The following is a 27,680-nucleotide window of genomic DNA, read 5'->3' on the forward strand; positions in this document are numbered from 1 at the left end:
CAATTTCTGCTACATGTAATGTTTTATTTGAATACATACAAACTCATGAACAACCACTTTTCAAATAAAAGTGTGTACAGTACATTTATACTCTGAAATATGATACATGTAAGATTGAACAAGTTCTATTATACAGTGAAACCTGTTTAAACCGAACCTCTTTTGGACCTAATATTTTGTTCGGTTTTGGACGATGTTCGGGTTTATCAGGTTCACAAAGCATACAATTTGAGATGACGGTCCTTTAGAACATGTTTGCAAATTGTTTTATACAGGTTTTCCGTATATACAGGATTCGGTTTAGGCAGGTTTCACTGTATTAACTATCGAATGACATATTTGCAGCATAATCATATCACACTCGACAGACATCAGCCAAGCTATGTTGAACAATACTAATACTTCCGGTTCGTTGTTTTAAACGACCTTGACTACCTACGAGGGTCTCGGACGGCCAGGTTTCAAACAATTAAAAAAACCGTTGGAGTCTGATTGTAGAATACGTGGCGATGTAGGCCTCGTGTACCGATTAATTTTACGACAATGAAACTTACAATTCCATTTGTTAACGCAAAGTATGGATTTCTGTAAAGATGTCATTGAATTAGGGACTGGTCAAAATTTATCGTCACATAGGACCGGTGCAAAAAATAAAAACATTTAATAAAAGTAACATCCCTATGGCTTTCTGACTGAAAAAAAATGATGTCCTATGCCAACTTAGTAATAAAAAAGTTGGTGTCCTATCCTACTTTACCAATGTATTGTTAATAAAAGTATACTTAATAGAGGCATTTAACATATGTTGTCTTTATAATATGATCAAAAGCAACAGTTTCATGTTTTATTTTGTTGATTCACATACAATTACAGGCATGGCATTATCATAAATTATACTATGAATATAGCATTGAAAAAAACAAAGACATTGCATAATGCAATAAAACCACAAATAGGTGTTTGTTAAACTGAAAAATTAATGAAGCTGCATGTATCTTATATAGAAATTTATCAATGCCTATAAATATTAATTATAAAAACAAGCTCCAGGAGAAACATGCAACTCAATAGCATTTGGTTTAACTATCTATATATATTTTAACCTGAAGACACATAGGTTGCCTTGGAATGTTTTTTTTATTAGGAATGGTAATAATTGCTTTAACATTTTCCCATTTACAGAAAATGTACCTGATGTGACCCCTGAATGATTTTTGCTATTTTGTTGGTTGATGTAATGTACATGATGTATGTTTGTTGCACTTCACCATATAAGTGAAAAAACATTTTACAGCAAAACAACAAAAAACAAAATGACATGGGATTCAGTAAGCTTGATATATATCTAAGATAGCTGCATAGTTTGATGAAAATCCAAGTTGAATTTAAAAAGTAATACAAAAATTAAAGTGTACTATCTCTATTTTGTTTGAACTGCAAATTCTAGCTTTTTTGACCTAGATTAATTTAATTCTTGAATTTGATAGCAATACAACAAAAAAACAAAATGACCTGGGATTTAGTAAGCTTAATATATATCTAAGATAGCTGCATAGTTTGATGAAAATCCAAGTTGATTTGAAAAAGTTATTAAAGAAATTAAAGTGTACTATCTCTATTTTGTCCATATTGCAAATCCTAGCTTTTTTTTACCAAGATTACTTTAATTCTTAAATTTTTTACAGCAAGACAACAAAAACTAAATGAAATGGGATTCAGTAAGCTTGATATATATCTAAGATAGCTGCATAGTTTGATGAAAATCCAAGTTGATTTGAAAAAGTTATAAAAAAAATTAAAGTGTACTATCTCTATTTTGTCCGAATTGCAAATCCTAGCTTTTTTTTACCAAGATTACTTTAATTCTTAAATTTTACAGCAATACAACAAAAAAAATAATTGAAATGGGATTCAGTAAGCTTGATATATATCTAAGATAGCTGCATAGTTTGATGAAAATCCAAGTTGATTTGAAAAAGTTATAAAAAAAATTAAAGATGCCTATCTGAATTTTTATATAATAATTTTTATTTTTACATATTGTAAATTATACTTGTTATTTCAAGTTATTATGTTAATAAAAATTATTTCAAAGTAATCGTTTGAAAAAAAAACTTGTGTCCTATGGATATTATCTGTGAAAAAAGTGATGTCCCAACAAAAGCGATTCCGGAAAAAAGTATCTGTCCTACTGCACTTTGCACCGGTCCTATGTGTAGATAAATTTTGACCAGTCCCTTATTTCCTTCGTATTGTACCCATTATTTTGTGAATTGTATTGAAAATAACTTGACATTCACGTTTCAGTGCAATGCCTTTGATGATGAATAATTATAGAAGTAAATGTATTTCCAGCACTACAAATGCACTGTGCCAACTTAGATAAATGATTTTAAATTTATTTTCCTTCTTATTGAACATGTTTCAGCTTTTATATACATTTGTATATTTGCACGAGAGCAGGGGCGGATCCAAGAATTCAGATTAGGGGGGGCGGAAATTATATATTCGCCGAGCGGAGCGAGGCGAAAAAATTTTGAGGTAAAATTATTGAAATATTCTTCTAAAGGGGTGCAATGTAGGTATTTCGAACTATTCTGAGGTAAATTTAGCGAGAAATTAAAGTTTCTAGCAGAAACCGCCTAAATCCACCCTGTAAACAATATACAATCACTAGTGACTGACTACCGGATGGACGGACAGATGTAAAACAATATATATGTATATATATATATGTTCCTTTTCCGCGTAGAACTTCAAGTTATGATGGCAAGGTCTCCTACAAATTAGAAAATTTACAACAATCTTCTAACACCCCTTACTTACGCACTAAGAGATTCATATTGCATACTATGAGTTTATAAAGCTACAGTTATAAAGCTGCAGCCCTAAAAACAGAATCTGAAGACCATGCGAACATATTATTTTGATTCTGTGTTCCTATGCAAACCAATCTACAATCAAGACACCAGCACTTTTTGTAAGATGATCTATAAAGCAATATCAGGTAATAAATATCTCAACTAATCCTTGAAAGACATGGTGCTGGTAGTTGTGACAAACAGAAATACAGAAACATCACAAAAAGAAATTACCCTTGTTTGCACATCGCCGGTCAATGTGTCAAAGCCGATTGTACATGCATTCAATAATGTGAAATGAAATCGGTTCACATTAGAATTATTTTACCACTCCATAACACCATGAACACCAGCCCCGACAAACTTGGTTAAGACGATGGAAATGTGAATAGTTGACAGATAGACGGGTGGACCGACGGAAGCAAGGTGAGACGAGACAGATCAAAACAGCTCACCTGACCAATACTTGTTTTAGATTTGGAAAACGCAAATTTCTACTTTACTTGTTTTAGATTTGGAAAACGCAAATTTCTACTTTTCTCCGTGAATTTGAATTGTCCTCTCATAATATATCTGTTTTTACTTTTTTGATTTTCGGAGGTCGTGCCAGACTTTATATATACTGTGTTCGGCACAAACCACATAAAATCAGAATGAGATGCATTTACGTAGTTATGTTTTTTTTCTGAGGATCCCATGCATGTAATAATGCGGTATATAATTCGGAAAAAATTTCAGGTTACAAGAAGAAATATATAAAGACACAGAGATACAAATTATAAACTAACCTTTCGCTCGAAACAGTATTTCTACATTAAGAAAAAATCTCACCTTGACTGTTTTCTTGGCCCGTGCCATGATGAAATTGTGAAAGTGAGTAAGTCCGTTAGGGATGCTTTGGAAATTCGATTATCAAAGAAATTGATTATAAAAACCGCAAATACAATGTAACAATTGTTTGTACTTTAACTGCTAAAACCCTATTTCATTTGTCATCAAACGCAGCTCCGTGTTTGACACCTTCCTTTTAGGTATATATATATATATTACAGAACTTAAATAAATCGTAGGTCAGTTAAATGATAATAACGTTGACTCTGTTAAACTGACTGTTTTATATACTTTCAATGTTAAAAAAGATGGAATGGTCTCTTCTGATACTTAAATAAGTTAGAAGACAACGCATGCTTTGCAAATTTTAGGGGGGGGGGGGCGCACGCCCGCCACGCCCCCGCCTAAATCCGCACCTGGAGAGTTTGATGTTTGTAGCTGTATTTTTTTTTAATAATTTATAATCTCTAAAATTTTATCGCTAAATTATCAGATTTTGTTTTTAAATTTCTCAATTAATCCTATACTGTATGTACTAAGATGATGATAAAAAATGATATTAACCTGTAGGGATGAGTGTAACAATATAGACAAAGACGTGTTCAAACTTAATATTGATATATATTAAATAACCTTTAATGAAATTCGTATCTGCATGATTGACAAGAAAAGAAGTATCTGCATGATTGACAAGAAAAGAAGTATCTGCATGATTGACAAGAAAAGAAGTATCTGCATAATACCAACTATATTTTGTATGTGTCGTCGTACGACCTTCCATAATGAGCTACATATACATACATAATAGGCCAAGGACCAATTTTATTTTCCTATTCTTATTTTTATGTTATTGCGTACCGCATTTTATGTTTTTATTCTTTTATTATTCTTTTTCCTATTGTGAACATATTTATACCACCATTGAAATTTAAGCAAAGTGACATACGTTTTAAATTACAAGATACCGGAAATAAATTAAGAAGTTATGTTGCATCATACGCAGACGACAACAATTTATTTCTCATTTTAAAGGCGGGAAAAACTACGAGTAAGACATAAAACGTCATTACTTAACATTTATGTGTCTGAAAATTACAAACAATAATTATTGACTAATCTCATTGCTTAGTTTTGCAATTGTTTTGTCCTATGCTATTATCATTTTCCCATTGTTTGCTTTATATAAAATGCACATATTTTGTTTAATAAGTAAACAAGCTATTAATTACATAACACATGCTAAATTCAAACATACAACCATCGAAAGAAAATTAAAAATATGTTGAAAACTATAAATCAATTATAGCTTATGGTCTGCGGTACATTTGTAAATACGAGTGTCTGGGAAGGGACTCATAATGAAAACAAAACATTGTTTTAAATGGTCCGAGAACACAATTAATTCGTAGTGCATTTCTTTTAGAACATAAATGAAAATAAAAAAAATCCCACCTGCGCTTTCTCAATGAAATTTTTACAGTGTGTTGAACTACTTTTGGGACAAATTATATCAAAAATATAGAAAACTTCATCGCCTCTAACTCAAAATATGGACAATTTTGTGTTTAGGGTGTCTTGAAATCTTTTGACAGCTTCCGAAGTGCTAATTTTTAACCTTTTTCAGCTGGACCAAATCACTACTTTCCTGTAAAATTCTGAACCCAAATTTTTTTACAGTGTAGTTTCACCCCCCTACTTACAATTTGAGGCATTAAACATGGAGAAATAAATTTGGAAGGGGTATAAAAATTATTGGCAAGTAACCCACTGTTAACACTAGGGACTATATTCGTGAACAACGAAAATCAAGGGACGACAATTGTGGTCTCGGACCAAATGTCAGTTCCTTTTTACACCATAACCTAGGGTGGTGCTCCTACTAAAGGAGGAAGATACAGAACATTAATACATACAACATTTCAGTAATATAAACATGACCATGCCAATGTACTCCTTCCCTCCACTTAAGCGAAATCAAATATTAACGTGTTTATCAAATATTGTCATCATCTAAAATCCGGAAGCAAAACTGGTGCTAAATTGCGATGCCCGATATGGGCTTATTACACCTGTAAAAGACATCACAGTTGGTTTAGTCAGAGACATATAGTTCTTGTATAAAATGTCTCTGGTCTAGTGCTTCAAATTTATATTCAATGTTAGTATACTTTCAATTTGAAATGCACGAAAAGGTATCCAGCTTATTGGCATACAATCCATTGTTAAAAAAATGTTCTTGATTTTTCTGCGAGGGAATAAGAAATATTGTAAAAAAAAACAAAGGAAAAAAGTTCGAAAAGCGGTTTGACTATATTAAATAAATTTTCCGTATATTATGCATATATATACAATGCAGGTTTCGTATTCATGTCGATAAGCCCAAACAGTTTTTTTTATTCTAAGGGAAATTTAGTGGAAACGTGTCAACTTTTATTTCAATTACCTCAGTCTGTCTTAAAATTGATATTTTATTCAGTTTAATTGGATGGAGTAGACGTAATTTAAGAGGGTCACTCCTTGCAGGGGAGATCAACCATCAATTGATGATTACATAATGTTGTATATTCCTCTGTAAGAAATATTTATAGGATTGAAATAGTAGATGGTTTTAATCGCCAAACTCTTGTAACTGTCTTTGTCATGTAATTTAAATTTAATTGCTTATTCATTCTCATCAATGCATTTTTTAAATACATATAATGAATCATTAAACGGGAAACATTCTTCAATTAGTATACCAGCAATGATCTAAAGTAAACATGCGTACATAAAGTACTAATGGCTTCTTGTAAAACATATTTCAAAGACAATACGCTATATGCTGTAGGTCTGAACAATGCATTTCAAAGACAAAACATGCTGTAGGTCTTAAGTCTGTTTTAAAGATTGAAAATATCATACGAACTAATAAATCAGCGAAATTCTTTAGTAGTGGTTTAGGGATATTTGTTTACATTGTCATATAGAGGAGGTTTTAAGCTAGCCATTAAACCAGATCAAGCCATCATTATTTCTTAAAATGTCCTGTAACAAGTCAGAAATATAATGTTTATTGGCTTTTGTTTTTGTTGTTCCTGTTGTTCCTGTTGTTCCTTTGTTGTTATCTTATAGTAGTTTTTATTTCTCTCGGTTTTATTTGTTTGTAACCCGGATTTGTTTTCTCTCAATCGATGTATGACTTTTGAACACCGGTACCCTACGGTTGCCTTTATTTGACAATGTTGCCTTTCCTTTGTTAAATATCTTTCGAATGATCGAGCTAAGAACATTTATAGCCGTTTTTCGTTTCGATATTTTAATACAATTGTCATAAAGTTCTCGTTCTTCTCAATTAAACCAAGTTATTATACAGATAGCTGATAAAACGAAGAAGAGTAACTAATGACGTTTTCACTTATTTTGCATTTGAAAATATAGAAAATGTTCTTTTCAAACAAGATGTAAACAATTTCACAAGTATCAAAAGGTTACAGTTATGTCTTTACGATAACTATGTTCTAATTGTAGAGAACTGGGTTGAGTTCAATATTGTAACAGCTACGTAGATTTTTCCTATTGAACGTGTAGCTATAGACTAGATGTTACATAGATATTGAAAGCAGCTACAATGTACGTAGCCGCTACGTAGCTGCAACGATATTGAACTCAACCCAGGTAACTATGTTTCAATCGAATAGAATCAATAATTATGTTCTAATCGTAAAGGATCAATAACTATGTTATATTTGTATAGGATCGATAATTGTGTTCTAACATTAAAGGATCGATACATATTTTCTAATCATATAAGGTCGATAACTATGTTCTAATCGTACAAGATCGATAACTGCGTTCTAATCCTATATGATCGATAACTACAATGTATGTTTTAGCTGTATAGGATCGATAACTATGTTCTAATCCGACATGATCGATATCCATTCGTAAAAGATAGATAATTATGTTTTAACCGTAAAGGATCGATAACTATGTTCTTATCGTATAGGACCGATAACTATGTTCTTATCGTATTAGATTGATAACTATGTTCTGATCGTGAATGATCGATTATCATGTTCTTATAGTACAAGATCGATAACTGTGTTCTGGTCGTTAACGAATCTCTAGAAATTAAGGACATACCGAAATTCAAAACTAAACCCTGATTCTTAAAAAGCAGCTATAATGGGCGATATTCTAGTCCTTGGGAGGATACTGAGCTCCAGCAATAACACATCTTCATTATTAAATATCGAAGAAAGATGTGGCATGATAATTTGCCAATGAGATGTCTCTCCACCAGAGACCAAATGACGTAGAATTCATAAATAATTGTTTACTTAAATATTTTTTTTAAAGAAACTGTCTGGAAATGTTCATTTTGAAGTTGTTTTACTCATTAAATTTAGCAATGAGAAGTTTGTTGATTTTTTTTGTCTTACATACATAACGTATTCTAATTTTGTAAAGCAGGTGAAATGTTATCGGTTTAACATGTGTTGAAATGAAATTGACTGCAATTGCTAATATTATCATCAACGACGAACCACAAAAAATTAATCAAGATAGGTTTATCAAAATTACATCTTTATATAAATGCACTCTTAAATCAATTTAAACATTCTTTGGATGATTTGATCAACACGTTATCCTTCAATTCGTTTTTATAGTAACAGATAATATGCAAATTTTTTCAAAACATCATGTTTAAGGAAGCTTGTTTATTGTCTATGACTTTTTGTCAGATTTTCCGAATTCTCAAGTGTTATCCATGTAGTGCCAATAAATTTTTGACCGCTAACATTAACATCGGTTCATCAGTAGCCAGTACTTCGGTACTGGCATGAAAATACGGATTTTTTGTGTTATTAAAATTTGCTGTTACAAAACGATAGAAATTATTATAAATTAAGGAATGTATCTCCCTCATGCAAAGCTCTGATTCCTTTCACGAATTTGGCTATACTTTTTGGACCTTTTGGATTATTGCTCTTCATCTTTTATATAAGCTTTGGATTTCAAATATTTTGGCCACGAGCATCACTGAAGAGACATGTATTGTCGAAATGCGCATCTGGTGCAACAAACTTGGTACCGTTGATTTTATTACATTCTTTTCACTACGTATAATAGAGTTAAGAAGAAAAAATCTTGTTAAATCCTTGTTATTTTTCATAATGTTTGAATGACAAAAGTCTTAACATTAAATATAATTATGATCGAGAAATCTAGAGAGAACCATTGCCTGCCAAATCAATTGATTATTTATATATATTTATAAAAGAACTATAATTTTTTTTTGGTATTTTTTTAAGTTATTTTATTCTTACACTGTCGATGTATACCAGTCTTTTAAAAGTCGACTTGTTTTGAAACAGTGTTGCAAACATACGTAAGGCCATCATGTGCTTTGAAATTTTCTTGATGATAGGTGTGATCGTACACATTTATGTGGTCACGAACTTGATTGGATTACTATCACGTGGTGTCTGAACTGCTATTTTGATTGGCTGATAACAGCGGCTGCAAGCTTGAGTATGGTGGTTCTGATTGTCTTTCCTTTATGTCGTTAAAAATGCTAGTTTGCATGGTTTTTGTGTCGAGGAATCCTTAAAAGAAATACTTTGTTGAATTGTCGCGGCATACCTTGTATTCAATAAGTTTGATATCTTGCAATTTTAAGTATAAATGTCAATGTTGTACGGTGGTGGGTCCAGAACTTTGCATAAGGGGACGCTAACTGACATAAAGGGGAACCCGCCTACTCCAGTCATGCTTCAGTGATTCCCTATATATTCAACCACAATTTTTCCCACGAAAGGGCCCCTGGATCTGCCTATGTTGTTATCCCTTCAAGCTTTTCGTTTGGAATCAGTTTCAGTAGACTTCTCAAGTTCCTTTGTATTGAGACCTCTTTGACTGCATAATCTTACGGATATGAATACTCTTCATCACGGGGTTGTGTAGAATTTCACGTTTTCGGTATATTGCCTTCGGTTAATATTTGCACAATTTATAATCATACCACATCATCTTTTTAGATTATATTTTAGCAAAGGACAACGACAGACTAGAAAATACGTCTATGGACCGGAATGTTTATGATATTGGGAGTTAGAATTTATTGATATTAATATTGGTTTAGTCGACATTTAGACTTGAGATACATATACAAACACATGTATTTGTGGAAAAGAGGTGCTCCATATAGCTATTTAATGGCGGAAGTAGATACATTTTTCCTAATTTAATGCGCATGACAGTTAACGAAGTAAGACATACTACATTTTATATAATAGTCAATTTTGCAGCACTAATTAAGAATGAGATGACTTCCTTGGTTTATTCTCATACGGTAAACTCGATAACTCGTCTTTTCACATTTAATGTAGAAAATTTGCTGCGGAGATTATATTGACACAGGAAAGCCAGTATAATTTACTGAATTTGACAATGTATAACTGACATTTATTCGAAAATGACACATTATGCTATAAATTGTCCGACTTTTGTAATACAATTTGTATGTATCATTAGAGACTTAATATAATATACAACAGCTTGACCTTCTTTGAAGAGCCCACTTTGTTCTCTTAAATCGGTCCATCAAATTGATAAACTTAAGTCATACCGAGGTAAGAGACGATTTGAGACTCCTTTATTCGAAAAAGGAGAGAAATGCATAGTACTGCATGTGAATTCGTCATTATATGCCTCCGGGTAAGGGATTTGTCTCGCTGTGCTGAAACCCCATTGGTGGTTTTTGGCAGTTTTCTGTTTTCGGGTTGGGCACATTCTACATTTCCATGCTAGTTATAAAGTATGGGATATCGAGCTACTAAGGAAATTTGAAATAAACACCTACTGACCTAATATCAATCGAGATGATGCCTTTGAAATGCCATAATATACAAGAATGCCTTATTTCCCCTTTGAGTGTTTGCTTTTGAAGTGCATGCATAAAGTGCATATGTCGTATAATATTACACAGTAATAATGCATTAAAATTTTATGATGTCACTTTTGGTAGTAAATATAAACAGAAAGTTGGTTTGCAATCTAATTAAAATATTGATCTCTGGCCTTAAAATCATAAAAAAAGTTCGAGTCAGTTTTTGTACTCATACTCCAAAATCAACCAATCAAAATGCTAGATTTCAAGTTTCGAGTACGATGTTTGTGCTCCAAGCACTGAGTAAAGTTTTATGACTTCAACCCCTGATTTCGTTACACTACATACATGTATGAGTATATTAGTATAACGAAATCGGAGATCAATATTTTAAATAGATTGGTAGGTTTGTATCAATTAAAAAAGTGGAAATAATGTATTTCGATTTTTTTTTTGTCACCTGGTCATTGTCTCTTTTTTTATGGCCCACCTACGATAGAAGAGGGGCATTATGTTTTCTGGTCTGAGCGTCCGTTCGTTCGTCCGTCTGTCCCGCTCCATGTTAAAGTTTTTGGTCAATGTAGTTTTTGATGAAGCTGAAGTCCAATCAACTTGAAACTTTGTACACATGTTCCTTATGATATATATTCTTTCTTATGTTAACGCCAAATTAGACTTTTGACCCCAATTCCATGTTCCACTGAACATAGAAAATGAACGTGCGAGTTTCAGGTTAATGTTTTTGGTCAAGGTAGTTTTTGATGAAGCTGAAGTCCAATCAACTTGAAACTTAGTACACATGTTCCTCATGATATGATATTTCGTATTTTTTAGCCAAAGTAGACTTTTGACCCCCCATTTCATCGTCCACTGAACATAGAAAATGAACGTGCGAGTTTCAGGTTAAAGTTTTTGGTCAAGGTAGTTTTTGATGAAGTTGAAGTCCAATCAACTTGGAACTTAGTACACATGTTCCCTATGGTATGATCTTTCAAATTTTAATGCCAAACTAGATTTTTTACCCAATGTCACGGCCCATAGAACATGGAAAATGATAGTGCGAGTGGGGCATCCGTGTACTTTGGACACATTCTTGTTTTTTGGAATTCTGAATTATTGATAACTTTGCTCTTTGATCGGAATAGCTGTCTCTATAACACATCTCAATTTCACTTTTATTGGAACATGTTGTATCGTTGATGATCTTGAATTGCGAGTCTTCATTTTCAGATTCAAGTTTTGTTGTGATTTATCGATGTAATTTGTACTTTCAGTGCATGATTAGAAAATGTCAACTTTATAATTGGATATGGATTAAAATCTTTATTTTCACGTAATCTAACAGAATGTTTCAAGGTTAAACTGACAATGTATGAGGAAAAATGTGTAAATTAATGACATAATCACGGTTGTCACTATTAAAACGACAATTGGTGGTGTGAACAATTTTTAATGAGTGCGTATGTACTTTCTTCAAATTTTTGGTTTTCTTCAATACAATGAAACCTGGCAAAACCGAATCCTGTATAAACCGAAAACCTGTATTTATAAACCAAACATTTTCTAAAGCACCGTCATATCAAAGTGTATGCGTTGTGAACCTGATAAAATCGAACATCGGCCAAAAACCGAACAAAATCTTTGGTCAAAAAGCGGTTCGGTTTAAACAGATTTTACTGTATATTTAGAACATGGGTGTTTACTAACTGTTTTGAATTAAAGGTAGAAAAAGTGTTTAGGAGGTTAAGGGTACGGTTAACTGTATATCTAGTTAATGTATCATGATAGGTAAGAATATATCCTTGCACTCTTGCCATTTTAAATATGGGTTAGTATTATTATGCGAGATTTTTTTCGCTGTTTTAAAGACCTATTGGGGGTCTTCGGCTGTGTTTATGCTCTTTGGTCGGGGTGTTTTCTCTTTGACATGTTTCACATTTCCATTCTCAGTTTAGTTATTGCATCCTTGCTATTTTATATATGTAGCATATATATTTTATCTTTGCTGTTTTTGATATTTCAGCATCGATTCCACCCTCTAATTCACGGTGTGTAACTTGCATATCAATATATTTAAATGAAATAAAACAGTCACTGATCTGAGCTAGCATTGACAATAGTTGAATATAGGAGGAGTTTCGTATTTAACTGTAATGATCACACTGAAGAATTCATAAATAATATTGACTTAAAAGTTAGTAATTTTGTTTAAATACTTTCAACTGTAAAGCGAAACAACCAGAAAAATGTGTAATAACAGAATCAAATCGAAAATTGGAAAATAGACTACCCCTAAGACAATAAACAAATGCAGTTTAAACACAGTAAATACTAATAATACTTTATTCAAAAAGCAATACAGCTTATAGGAATAATAGTTGTATATGCACCAAATTACTTATTAAGACTTTGTACAAAAGGTCAAAGTAATTTTCAACGCTCTTCCTAATCTCAGTGTATGTTTGCTGATTTGTTAGTTTGTTGGTCACTGGTGTGTATTAACCTAATTAAACATGTCAAAACGTCGTATCTCATTCTGAGACGTGTTTAATCAATAAAATAAGGGTCATTTAGCGGTTTCTACTAATGTTGTCCACAATGCCTCATTTATTTTTAAACATGGAAGAATAAACCAATAAACATCTAATTCAAAAATGTTGTTTTCACAGCAGTCATTACACGTACTAATCGGCAGCAAATCTAAATTACAAATAGTCCCACAGTGAATACTCTGTGTGTTTTAATTGGATGTTTGGCACTGTCTCATTTTTTTCAATCTTCCAGTTAGCAAGACGATATGGAAGATATATATTGATACACGTGTTTTATCTAATTCAATTAATTTAATAAAACCACATGATAATATGAAATAATAAAGCAGTATGTACATGTATGTATCTGTGTACGAGTAGATTTCTCCGTTATTTGGAGCACCCCTCGAGAGCTGCGAGGGTACAGTGGAATCCCATGTTCACTCCCTTTCTGGATTAATGGAGATGTGTTACTAACTTATTTACAACAAATTTTACAGTTATTTTTTATTGAAAGCATCTGAGTTCACCCCTAAATTTAGTGGGACTAATGGTGTTTCATATAGTGTTTTGTGTACTTTTTTTCCTCTTTTTGTCTTTTTTCGTTTTTTGTTAGTTGCCATAGCATTGACAGTTTTTTTTCGACTTATGAGTGGGAACATCCCTTGGTCTTTCGTCTCTCTTTCACATGTACAGAATGTCGTAGAAACATGTTTTTAATACTTGAATGTATTTCTCATTTCTTTGTTTATTTTACTTCTTGGACAAGTTGTCAGTTGGTATCCAATTCAATTTGTTTATTTTACGTCTTGGACAAGTTAACTGTGTCAGTTGTATCCCACTCAAATCCTGTATTACAAAAATAAATTATGATATTTTAAGATTTCCTATTATGGAATATTTTTCCTTTTTCGAATAAAATCAATTCTCTAGACTAGGAAGAAGCCTCTGTTGAGATCTAAACTCGTTTGATATTTAAAAAGGTTAATTTAATGAGGCCCCTCATGGGGGTGTCCAAGTAATCACATAATCACAAATGTTTTGCCAATATAATCACATGATCATTAACTATATTTTAAAGAAGATAATAAAAAAATAGTTCTAGATTATCAGCTTCTTGAATAATCATAAAATATTTGGTCTGGTAATCAAGTAATCACTATAAAAACGACCAAGTTACATGTATAACATAATCAAAAACCCCGTGAGGAGTCTCTATAGTGGTTTACAAGTTACATGTATAACATAATCAAAAACCCCGTGAGGAGTCTCTATAGTGGTTTACAAGTTACATGTATAACATAATCAAAAACCCCGTGAGGAGTCTCTATAGTGGTTTACAAGTTACATGTATAACATAATCAAAAACCCCGTGAGGAGTCTCTATAGTGGTTTACAAGTGCTTCCTGGTAGAAATTGGATTTGTGCAAAATTGTGAATAATATGTCAGAAAGTTAAATCTAGGTCATGACCTATATTTCTAAATTACTATGATTATCAGGAATTCATGGTAAATACAATATGTTTTGTACCCATGTGAAATATAAATCTACACTAAAAGGAATACAAGTTGGAATTAATATAATCTAGAATTCCCCATTCAGCATCTACTCGGGGTCAATTAGAATAATTGTACTTGCTGTTTGTGGCAAAATAATTCAAATTAAGAATATTGGGTATTGCAATGTGTGACATTTTATGATAAAATCTGCAAAAAAAAAAAAAAAAAAAAAAATAGGAAAGAAGATACTTATATTGATATATAGAAAGGGGGTAATCAATGCAAACAATAATGTTTAACAATTATATAAAACCGTGAAGTTAACTTGGAATAGCATACAAAACGAAAGAGATTACCGTGTTCCATTGTCGTGCAGCGACATCAATTATTATTACTGCGGAATGAAATTATACACAAATGTAACATTAAATGCTGTGTTATTTGAAACGCATAACCTTGCATGAACTTTTCATATGTCTAATACAAAACTCGACCGAAATATACTAAACTTTGACATTTCAACTGTTTGTATTTTTCTTACAAGATGAATCGAAAATCAATTTCAGCCTATTTTCAAAAGCTACATACAGCAGTGATGATAACATGAATGACAGAAATTTAATTTATTTTTCATTAAGTCATAAAACTTTTAAATTTTGTTAATTCATTTTAGCAGCATGGCACGGTAATTACCAAATGAATTAATGAACAGAACTCCCGGTAACCCGAGCTGAACTCAGTTGCTCAGGAATTGGAGACCTTTTATGCTCTATTTGTTATTAGAACATACTCACCCATTTTGCTCCAATGAAAACTCAGTATTTTCCGTTCTATTTTTCTAAGTATATGGCTACGCCTCAGGCTTTAAATATTAATAAAACATGACCAAGTATTATCTAACCTATAATCCGACTATACAGAATATAGGTCATTTTGTTTTGGCTGCTATTTGCGTTTTTGGTTTGATTCATCATGGTATTATATTTGGTTCCTATTGTCCCTTTGAAAAAGCTTAACATGTCTGATACATGTTTTACAATTTTAAAAAAGAAGATAACTCCAAGCAAGAAGTTTAGTTTAAACATATTTATTTTATAGTGGATTGGGAAACAAGTTTTGCAACTTATATTAATCCCTTTCCACTTTGCGGGTGCGAGTGCTGCCTTGTAGCGGCATTAGCCTACTCTTTTTCGAAATCTACAAGGGTGTCTTTGACGTGTAAGATATATGGCTCTCTCTTAACACGGGTCAGCCATTTATCGTCCCCTTCCAACGGACTATCATCGTTTCCTCAAGACCATACTCGCAGAAGGTGTCAAGGGAGAGCCGAAAATTGAGTTCCTGAAATTTTCATCCCAAACGGGAATCGAACCAGGAACCTTTGTGTTAGTAGTCCGATGCACTAACCACTACACCACGGCTCTCTAAAAGAAGTTTGTTCTTTCATTAGATGGGAAAACATTAATTGTCAGAGTTTGGAAAGGAAACAAACCCATTTTTGACAGGAAACACAACGAGTTTGCTTATTATTAATAGACAGATCTCTTACAAGAAACCGAATAAGCATTTTTCAAAGAGGATAATTTCAAGCAAGAAATGTATTCTTTTGTTAAATGAAAAAAAAATTTTAATATTGCAGTTTAGCAAAAAAAAAAAATAAATAAAATAGACCGATCTCTTACATTGTACTTGAAACTGAAAAGTTCACTCGTTTTGAATATTTACATGTACATGTACTATAGTAACTTAATGACGTCATTGTTAGCATCGATGCAGCACGATTCCTTTGGAGGATTTACTATAGATTAACATTGATTTTGAAATTCAACTTTGTAGAAATCACCAACTGCGAAACGTCACAATGACATTATTCTACTTACTGCTTTTCAAACTAGGTGACTCGTACTCCATGTGAGTGACCTCCCTTTATTGACTTAATATCATAATATATCTATATTTAGATCAAAAAGGTCAAAATGTGTTAATTGAAATTGATATAGTATAAAAAATATTTGTATCGTATCTAATTGCATGTGGTTTATTGGCTTCGTGTCATAGAGCAAGCTGAAATTTTGATCGGTAGAGAAAGGAAATCTTGGTTGACTAAGAAATGGATGGATAACTAACAGTTATACTGGAAAATCTACTACATGTAGGTACACCGAACGACAGATATAAAAAAGGGAATCAAAAATCTTATCTTATCAGACAATAATTATCAGAAAGAATCCAACATAATAGATAGGATACATGTAATTTGTCAAATTCGATTGCGGTAAATGAGTCCATTTTTATCATTATTGTTTTACCACTGTTTTATTGGTTTATACCTGAACAAAAGTGGTGGTCCCTTGGTTGCCAAGTGGTCTTAAAATTGAGAATGGAAATGGGGAATGTGCCAAAGAGACAACAACCCGACCATAGAGCAGACAACAGCAGAAGGTCACCAACAGGTCTTCAATGCAACGAGAAATTCTCGCACCCGGAGGCGTCCTTCAGCTGGCCCCATAACAAATATAATTTATACTGGTTCAGTAATAATGAACACCATACTAAACTCCAAATTGTACACAAGAAACTAAAAGTTTTTCTCGAGCCTGTTGACACGGATTGTGAGTCTGAACCTCGAATGTGAAAAGTGTGTTCTTCATCATAATTGACAAGAAATGCCAGTTTTCCTGACAAAAGATTGATGGTTCTTTACGGAAATTTCCAACTTTCTGAACCAATAAAAAAAGGTCGTTGAGATATAGCTATAACAAGGCGCTCGGTAAATGCTGTTTATATAAGCCTTTAAAAGGTTAATCTCAACTCTCGATTGAAGGGTCGGTCTCAAATTCAATTTTGAATTGAACGCAGTTTGAATTGCTCATAAACATGGCAAATCCCCTGTTGTGAAATCAAATTATGTGGAGAATTTTTCAAAGATTTAATCTAAACTTTTTAAAATGTCACTTAGAGAAAGATCAGACGTCTGAAATCTATACCAAAAATATGAATGATGGTCTGTCAATTTGAGTTTGTTGATAAGATTGGTTTTTTGATTGGATGTTTTAATATCTTCCCTTTCGTAAGTTTTGATCCCTTTGCTATCTTCCGCCTCTTTAGTTTCGAATCTCCCTTTGGTATCTTCCGCGTCTTCAGTACCGATGCTCCCTTTCTTAACTTCCGCCTCTCTAGTTTCGATGTTCCGTTTGGTATCTTCCGCCTCTCTAGGTTCGAGCCTCATTCTTCTATCTTATGCACCTTTAGTTTCGAGGCTCTCTTTAGTATCATCCGCGTCTTCAGTTTCGAGGCTCCCTTTGATATCTTTCGCCTCTTTAGTTTCGAGGCTCTCTTTGGTACCTTCTACGTCCTCAGTTTCGATGCTCCCTTTGATATATTCCGCCTCTTTAGTTTCGAGGCTCCCTTTCGTACCTTCTTCGCCCTCCGTTTCGATGCTCCCTTTGATATCTTCCGCCTCTAGTTTCGAGGCTCCCTTTAGTACCTTCTACGTCCTCAGTTTCGATGCTCCCTTTGATATCTTCCGCCTCTTTAGTTTCGAGGCTCCCTTTAGTACCTTCTACGTCCTCCGTTTCGATGCTCCCTTTGATATCTTCCACCTCTTTAGTTTCGAGGCTCTCTTTAGTACCTTCTACGTCCTCAGTTTCGATGCTCCCTTTGATATCTTCCGCCTCTTTAGTTTCAAGGCTCTTCATCCTTTCTTCAGCCTCTTTAGTTTCTATGCCCCCTTTAATATCTTCCTCCTCTTTAGTTTCGATGCTCCCTTGGTATCTCCCGCCTCTTTAGTTTTGAGTCTCCCTTTCCTATCTTCCGCTTGTTTTGTTTCGAGTCTCCCTTTGGTAACTTTCGCCTCTTTCATTTTCATAGCAGCGTTGTTTTCATTTTTATCCTTTAAAGTTAGATTGACATTTGAGTCATCTTATTTCTCTCTGAGAATATAATGCATTGCTATTGTAGTATTCTGAACAATAGAATATTTACAAAACAATGACACAGAAATCAGGAACAAAAGGCTGCTGAGAAAGAGAATTCATTAAATCAGGAACAAGAAATCGATAAGAAAGAAATTTAAAACATCATCGTGACCTAATGATCAATCCAATTTTGATTTCGAATTAGTGCATGGCTTATTATTGGATAGTCTCTAGTGACAAATGAAGTTATTAATAAATAATGGGAACTGGTGTGTGGGTATTGAAGTATATTTTAAAGTTCAATCATGCGGGAGTTAAAAATTTGCTAATTGCATGAGATCATGAAATTATTATATTCATGTTATACATAAAGAGTAACTACATGTAAAGCTAATATTATATTGTCAAACATACGATTTATATTTATATCAAATACATACATATATATATATACATGTATCATACAACTTCAAGAAGTGCTGTGTTTTCATAGAAATGAGTATAGTCTAAACCCTAATCTTTCGCATTCTTCTTGGGGACAACAGACTAACATTCTTTCCTAGTTTCAAATTGGTAAATTATAATATATTAAATTATGTTGTCCCAATAATCATTCAGATACATACCCGGTCTCATTTTTTATAACTTCAGTCTCTTCTTTTTTTTTTTTAGGGGGGGGGGGGACACAAGAATGGGTAATTGGATTGCATTATTACATCAGAATTTTTATATTATATATTCAATAAATATTTCATGTGTTTCTCAAAGATTATTTTTTACTTCAGAAAAATAATTTTACGTTTTTTGTCTCAAGTACCACACGTTGATTAAGCAAAAAGTAAAATCACAAAAATACTGAACTCAGAGGAAAATCAATTCGGAAAGTCCATAATCACATGGCAAAATCAAATAACAAAACGCATCAAAAACGAATGGACAAGAACTGTCATATTCCTGACTTGGTACAGGCATTTTCAAATGTAGAAAATGGTGGATTGAACCTGGTTTTATAGCTAGCTAAACCTCTCACTTGTATGACAATTTATCAACCGTTTGGTGGTACGAACAAAATCGTCGTAAGAATTAGAAAATCAGATATGCAATATGAAATCGAGCTGAATAAAACAGATAGAAGAATTAAACTCGGCAATTCTCACTTTCTTCCATGTCCCCAATCGAGCGGTTTGAAGTTTTCTCTTATACTTAATTTATATATGAGATTTAAAACCTTGGCTTTTTTTCAATGCGTTCTGTGGTTTTGTACGCTCAAGTCTAATAATTCTTAGTTCTGAAGATTGTTCAAGTTGTATATACGGGTGATATATTAATTTCCTTTTATTCTCCTAGGAACTCTTTTCGTTGGTAAACAATATAAAACATGAACAATAAAATATGCCACTGACTATGTAAATTCACATGGTTGATTAATCTTGTATGTGCCTTGACTATTTACTTTCTTGGAAATTATTCCCTTGAGATCACCAGAACGTTTAATATTACAACATTCTATAACTTGTCTTTGAAGCTTGGCACTAACTCTATTAATAAGATGATCACGTGCCCTAAAACGAAAATTGCCATATTGAATTTGTTGACACTTTTGACTAAACACTGTCAAAATTATGCTTTTTATTTCCCGTGTGTTTTAGATTTAATTACGGCAAATTTGATTGGCTGGCACATTTACTGCTAGGGATTTATGCACATTTCGAACACCTTTATGTGACATCAAATTTAATAATTTGTCTATAGGCATTATGGAAATAGATTACAGGAAGACAATTAATAGGTTGAAGAGTCTTGTTGCTATGGTGACTTTTATTACAAATATACCAATCTTTCTCAAGATGTACGTACCTCTTGATGATATATAAGTAGCTCCTAAATCAAAGGGCATAATGATTTTCTTAACCTAAGAATTGAAAACAAAATTGTAATGAACCGCAAAGATGTTCTCAGTTGAAATTTAAGATATAATTCACGAGAATATTATTTGTTATAAGATTAAAAATCTTATACAATAGAAGAAACAACCTTTGCTTACAAGGTTAAGAACACATGTGGTGTTTACTTTCTGTTCTGGTAGTTATTGTATTGGCCTATGAAATGCCAGCCTTCAAATAGTGCAAGGTGTGTATTAACCAGAGGATCCCAAGATATCTATAAAACAGAAAGTAGAACGAGAGTTTTCATATCCCTGTAGGCAAAGCTTTGAGACTATCTGCATTTCAAAATGATTGCTTTGTTTAATGAATTTTAGCATATATCAATGTGTAATATGTCAATTAGACCTGCAGATGTGTCAATTCGCTTGTTTTAAACAAAAGAAATAATATGCATTTGCGGAAGTTGAATTGTACCGGATAAGCGATTCCTCTGGACTTTTCCAATGAACTAAAGTATGTGAAGAAAAATAATGTTAAAATGCATAGAATCAAGACGAACAAAAAGGAAAAAAAAAAATCACGTTTGCACATGATCAACACTGTAAACAAATATGAAAGATATATTGTAGTTCTGTAATAGAGACATACTGTATAGGTGTTGCTGAAGTTATATATATATATATAAGGAAATAAACCATCCGTTTTGTCCATATGGTTAACGCGTCTGTTGCTTTGAACTGTTATAATTACATGTCTATCAAAAGAAGTTATATATATATATATAAAAAATGAAACTCATTTTGAAATGAAGCAAAAAAAAAAGATTCTCATATTTAACAAAAACCTTTCAAATTTTTCATAGCACGATTCGTTTTAAGGTAAAGACGAAGTCGTGTAGTGTAATTATTTTAATATTTCTATATTAGGAAACGTAGAGCTTTATGCGACTTAAAATGATATACAACATACGAACAAGGCTTCAGCCTCAATCGATATTTTATACTCAGAATATCACATCAGGACATTTGTGTTAGACGGCACGAGAAACTGATGTAATTAACGGGAAAATCGGTCGCTGACTTTTCCTTGTTTTCCCATTGAATCCCCGACAAAACGGACTGTCTGTTTCTTTATATACATATATATTTTTAAGTTGTTTACTTTACTTTGTATGCCCGACAAAACGGACTGTTTGTTTTTTATAAATATATTATTTTTAAGTTGTTTACTAACTCTTTTTATCATATTTTCTTAAAAAGAATGACAAATAAGACTGTTTACATGGCTGAATCCATTTGCAGGGTGTTACATTGGTTCATTTCTTAACTACCATTTTATATGTTGTCACTGTTCTTTCTTTTATTTACTTCTTTACATGTTCATATATAGAAATAAGGAGATATATAATGAGCGCCAATGAGACAACTCTCCATCCAAGTTACATTGTATAAAAAGTTGACAATTATAGGTCAAAGTTCGGCCTTCAACACTGAGCCTTGGCTAACACCTATCAGCAAGTTTAAAGGACCAATTCAAACAGGAAAACTTACGGTCTATAAATTTAAATATATATATAAAACGAGAAACACTTATGAACCACTCCAACGAATGACAACCTTTGAACAATAGTCTTCTGACTTAGGACAGAATATATTTTGTTTGAAATTTCGCTCAGCAATGTAGGATCAGCAATAATATTTTTTCCTGACCTCAGCATAGTTTTAATACATAAAACACTTGTAATATGAAAATAAAAAAACCAGTAAAGGCAGCTGTTGGGTATAATATGTCTACTTTATGGGGAAAATGGGAGGAGTACACATTATACAAGAGAAAATCATCAAAAACTGATAAAACAAAGGATCTTTACATTATAATATCAATAAGAACAATAACTATTAACTGCAATTGTAAAATGATGAATAAAAATCCAAATAGATGTAGAGAGAACATTAGAAGGCAAAACACACCCACCAAGAATGCATTTAAACAATGTGTCGCTATTTCAATTGATTATTTATAGTGTTATTCTTATTGCGATCTTACACTATTGATTCAGATAAGGGTGAAGGTTGGTAAATGTACATACTTAAACGTTTAAAACTCACTGTATTTGTTTCCACCTGTCCCAAGACAGGAATCTGATGTTCAGTAGTTGTCGTTTGTTGATGTGATTCATAAATGTTTCTCGTTTCTCGTTTTTTTTTTATATATATAGATGAGACCGTTGATTTTTCCCTTTGAATGGTTTTACACTAGACATTTTTTGTGGTCCTTTATAGCTTTCTGTTCGGTTTGATCCAAGGCTCCGTGTTGCAGACTATACTTTGATCTTTAATGGTTTACTTTTACAAATTGTGACTTGGGTGAAGAGTTGTCTCATTAATTGGCAATCGTACCACATCTTCTCATATCTATAGCAAATTAACAGACCGAAGAACAGTTGATACTTTCTTTTTCCTTTTTTGTGATATTTATCTTTTGTATGAAGATTTTCAAGGTCCTGTTCCATTATGATATTGTTCTCGTAATATTGTTGCATACCAAGAACTTGATTAAGACGTTCTGATATTAAATGTTATTAATTGCCTTGCTACAAATGACAACGAATGTCGTTCGCTTTTAAAATAAAATCAGCTTAAATTAACATTTTGTCTATCAGCCTTTGAATAAAAACTAAATTGGAAAAAAGACGATTTTAGTTTTGCGGTTGACATTTATCTCAAAAGCACTTAATTGTTAACATATTAGCTGTGTCTGGGAATAATTAAATCACATGTATGTTTCATAAGAATCCGTACTTTTGATTGGCCGAAATAATCGAGGAGCCGGCATTCCAATATCAAACTATCTGTAAATAAAATTGATGACTAAACGAACTTTCCGTTTTAATATCACAACAATGTATTGAAAAAAAACGTATTTTGATAGTTGTAGCATTTAAATTTAATTATTACAGCAGATTCCATTGAGTGTGTAGCGAAAGGTAATATATTTGGTTAGCTTGCTTGTTAGCTGAACCGTAAAGACATTATTGGGTCAGGTATACTACCCTTCTTTCGAAGTAGCATAGTCCAACAGATAGATCGATTGTTTTTATGTCGAACTAGTCTATTCTTAAAGTAGGGTAGTTTACTTAAAACCTAACAATGATTCACGGTTCAGCTAACAAGCAAGCTAACCAAAGATATCACCCATGGCTACACACTCAATGGAATCTGCTGTAAAACTAAATTCATCTGTTTATTATTTGACTGGTTTGTCAAAGCATTGATTAAGCAGCTCTCCGAACAAAATTATGTAGTACGGTAAACGCTTTGTCACGCCGATTAAATTACAATTGAATTATTCAAATCTTTAATAATCAGATCGTGCACACATTATAAAGTCCATTCACGTGTGTGTTAAACTTGTTTGCAATACAAACCATTTCGTAAATTGAAATTGCAGACAAATCATAGGCGGATCTAAGGGGAGGCCTTGGGGACCGATCCCACCCCTTTTCGTGGGAAAAATATGGTTGATTATATGGGAAATCATTGAAGCATGACTGGAGAGGCCCGCCCCCTGATGAAAAGTTCTGGATCCGCCACTGTAAATGGAGATACATAAAGACCATCGCTAATTGTTGCATGCATTTTAAGCCTATAGTATGGTAACGTTACGGGAATATAAACTCTGCTTGATATTATCCATCAAAAAATGTTTACAGGTTAACAGAATTCGTGACAAGTCAGTTAATCTCGATATATCATTCTGACCTTGACCCGACAATTCTTTGCTCTCTCTTTTTAATATACATTGCTTAGCTATAAAAGACAATAATGATAGTACACTCAATGTAATATAATATTAGATAACACACAGATGAGAGGGTGATACAGCAGGACAGGTACCCCTCTAAAAAAATATTGTCAACCTCGGCTTCTCTCTGTTGATCTCAGCTGTTGACAAACGTTTTTCGGGATAATAATTTTCTGTATCACCCTCTCTGCAACTATGTTATCTATATGATATTAACCCTATTTCAGTGGGACGCATTTACGGAACACGCGTTGCAAGTAATCATAGATGATTGTTGGTCTTCATTTTGAACTGATAATTCGGTTGATTACATATTGTGCATATAAAGGAAAGAACATTAACCAGTTTATCGTTTACATAAAAAAATGACGTATCTGAACAGTGATTCATTCATTCGGTCAGTTCGCATGCACCAACAAAACCTTGATAAATCAGAAAACCAATTAAGCAGTATGAAATTAGTTTGTACTTTTTAGACGAGATTTCTAATATTTTTTAAACTACCGTAATCTTTTACCCGTAAGAAAGCATATATATATATATATGTTTATATGGTACTGCTTTTATATTCTGGTCGCTAATGTATTGGGACTAGATGGGGATAACTGAAAAGAGAATAATGGACAAGAAGTGGCGAATAAAGGACCATGAAAATAAAAAATTATGAAAACAAGGCAGGACAAAAAAAAAAAAAAAAACGACTGCATGTGAAAAGAAAAAATGTTCATGCTTAAATCTAAAGAATAAGGAATAACGGGTAAAATAAAAAGGTACAGAGAAAAACGGTCTACTAATATGATAATAAAAAATAAATGTGCGACCCCATGCAGATCCTCAATTAATTGCATTCTAACGTTTTTAACTATCCGTGCGTAAAAACATAGTGTTATAAAACTGTTTATTGTAAGATCAGCTGTTTTTAATGTTCATATTTTCGCCGCTAAGTATTTGCCAAACACCAATATTAACAACAAAAGAAGAAATAAACTCTGTTGAGATCAATGAGGTAAATGGCCATAAACAGGAATTACATTGTCGTTATACTCGGTGCAGTAAAAGCAGTTCATGTAATGAGACTCGAATCTAGGAAATCTACGGAAGCCAGTACGTGTCATGTACAATTTTGTTGTCGTTATCACGAGTTAAAAAACAACTATTACCGCCTTCCGACAAAATCCTAGCTCTAAACTTATACCTGAAGCTCTGTTAGTTTGAAATCAAGAAATATTCTAGGACATTCTAATTTGACCGTTTGCTTGATTTTGTACACTACAGGGGCGGATCCAGCCATTTTCAAAATGGAGGTTTTAACCCAAGATAAAGGGGAAAGTTCTAACCATATCTCTCCATTCAAAAACATTGATCGTATGATTAAAGGAGTTACAACCCCGCAATCTTCCCCACCACTTGTTTCGCTACTGAACTATATATGTGTGTACTATATGATACCCTCATTTTCTCTTAAGCGACGCCAAACCAATTGAAACCATCAAACATAATTATATCTATACTTGGTTAGTTTCAAAGCTTTAACTAGTATGTTGTGTCATTGGCAATCATACCACATAACCATTTATATTTTATATTTAGCAGTCATAATGAGTTTATACTATTTTGTTATTCTGAAATCTTTATTTTCAGGTTACGGACATAGTACCCCTCAGACGGATGGTGGGAAGATATTTTGTATGGCGTACGCTCTAGTCGGAATACCTCTGTGTTTAGTGATGTTCCAAAGTGTTGGTGAAAGGCTCAATACAATTGTAACGTATCTTCTGAGACAAGTCAAAAAGTGTTTTAAACTAAAGAACACTGAAGTTTCTCAAACAAACCTCATACTAGTGGCTGGGAGTTTGTCAATAGTTGTTTTAACGGCAGGTGCAGCAGCATTTTCAAAATACGAAAAGTGGCCATATTTAGACGCTTTGTATTATTGTTTTATAACGTTGACTACAATAGGATTTGGCGACTTAGTCGCTTTACAGAAAGGTGATCTACAAACAAATCCATCTTACGTAGCTTTTACCTTAATATTCATTTTAGCTGGATTAACAGTTATTTCCGCTGCAATGAATTTGTTAGTTCTACGATTTTTGACGATGAATACCGAAGATGAACGACGAGATGAACTCGAGGCTGCTGCAGCTGCTCAGACCGCCGTACGATTAGACGGTGACGTCATTACCGCAAACGGTAATGTCGTGTCAGGTGCTCAAGAGAGTCCGGAGTTTAACGACGTTATATCAGTATGTTCTTGCTCATGTTATAATTTATGTCCAATAAACAGCAATAAACAGCGTTATAAAGTCACGCGAGAACCTGGGAAAATCTCACATTTACTTCCAATGAATAGTATAAAGTCCAAGGAAGATATAAATAGTTGTGGAGGAGATTCGAACTCTATAAGTAATTATTATTCATTATCTAGAAAACGTGCATCAGTCTGATTTATGTAATTTAATATTATTTATAATTGTTATTTATTTTTTAAGAAATTCCAAATAGTTTTCATACTATTTCTTTGCCATTTTTTTCCAATGTCAACTGATATATCTTACATATGAAATTGAACCAAATTAGACTAAGCATATTGCTTTTCATTTCCCCTGGTTGTGCCTCAAAGTAAAAAAAAATATTCAATTTTTGTATTGCATTTAAAATCATCCAAAGTAAAAATCAAATATCGGAAATTGTATTAGAACATTCATATGTAATCACGTGATCAGAATAATAATGGACGCCAACAGATATATATGTCAAGCAATCTTGTCTTTGCTTACGACGTGGTGTATGATTAAACGGTACTTGCTATACATTTGAAATACATTAGAAATTAAAAAAAAAATGTATTCTATTGACGCATGTCAGAATGACGTCAATTAAAAGAACTTCAAACGTGAATTGACGCTTTGAATAAAACACTTTTGATGAAGATCATAGGGATTGAATGGTTCTGGATATTCCTTTTAAGGCTTTACAATTTTTTTTTCAATTCTATAAGGAAAATTAATGTTATACGTTCGATGACGCATAGAAAAACTTCTGCTTGATACAGCAACTGCAAAACAAATCAAAGTTTGATTGTTTTCGATTATGCAAACATCAATCTATTTTTGTATTAAAAACGTAACTTTATATTAAATATCAAAAACCCAGTCTGCACCAAAAACTTTTGAGAGTACTAGTCCACTGGACTAGTAATTATTTAAATTTACTAGTCCTGAATAATTTCCACTAGTCCGACACCGGTGAGGGTCGCGAAGCGACCTGAACCAGCTAGGGGGGTTTGGGGGCATGCCCCCCCAAAAAAATTTTGAAATCTTAGATGCAAAATCCTGCATTTTGAGCACACCTGAAAGGGTTTAAGCTGGTTAAAAATTATTTTTTTTTAGCTAATTTTAAGGATTTTACATTTGCAAAAAATTATTGAACAAGGAAAACTTCCTACAGTACACTATTAATTTTTAGTCATGATAAG

The 27,680-nt window shown here is 32.8% G+C and overlaps 1 protein-coding gene across 1 annotated transcript in view; it reads left to right on the forward strand.

The window, feature by feature from the left end:
* The window catches only part of LOC143054619 (two pore potassium channel protein sup-9-like), a 74,254-nt gene extending 46,904 nt beyond the window's left edge, over window positions 1–27,350 (forward strand). Inside the window, exon 3 of the mRNA XM_076227632.1 lies at window positions 25,844–27,350. Within this exon, the coding sequence (XP_076083747.1) occupies window positions 25,844–26,649 (806 nt within the window). The 3' untranslated portion in view covers window positions 26,650–27,350. The remainder of the gene's footprint in view (window positions 1–25,843) is intronic.
* The last annotated feature ends 330 nt before the right edge of the window (window positions 27,351–27,680 follow it).

This window comes from Mytilus galloprovincialis, chromosome 12 (assembly GCF_965363235.1).
Source record: "Mytilus galloprovincialis chromosome 12, xbMytGall1.hap1.1, whole genome shotgun sequence".
In the NCBI taxonomy this organism is placed as follows: Eukaryota; Metazoa; Mollusca; class Bivalvia; order Mytilida; family Mytilidae; genus Mytilus; species Mytilus galloprovincialis.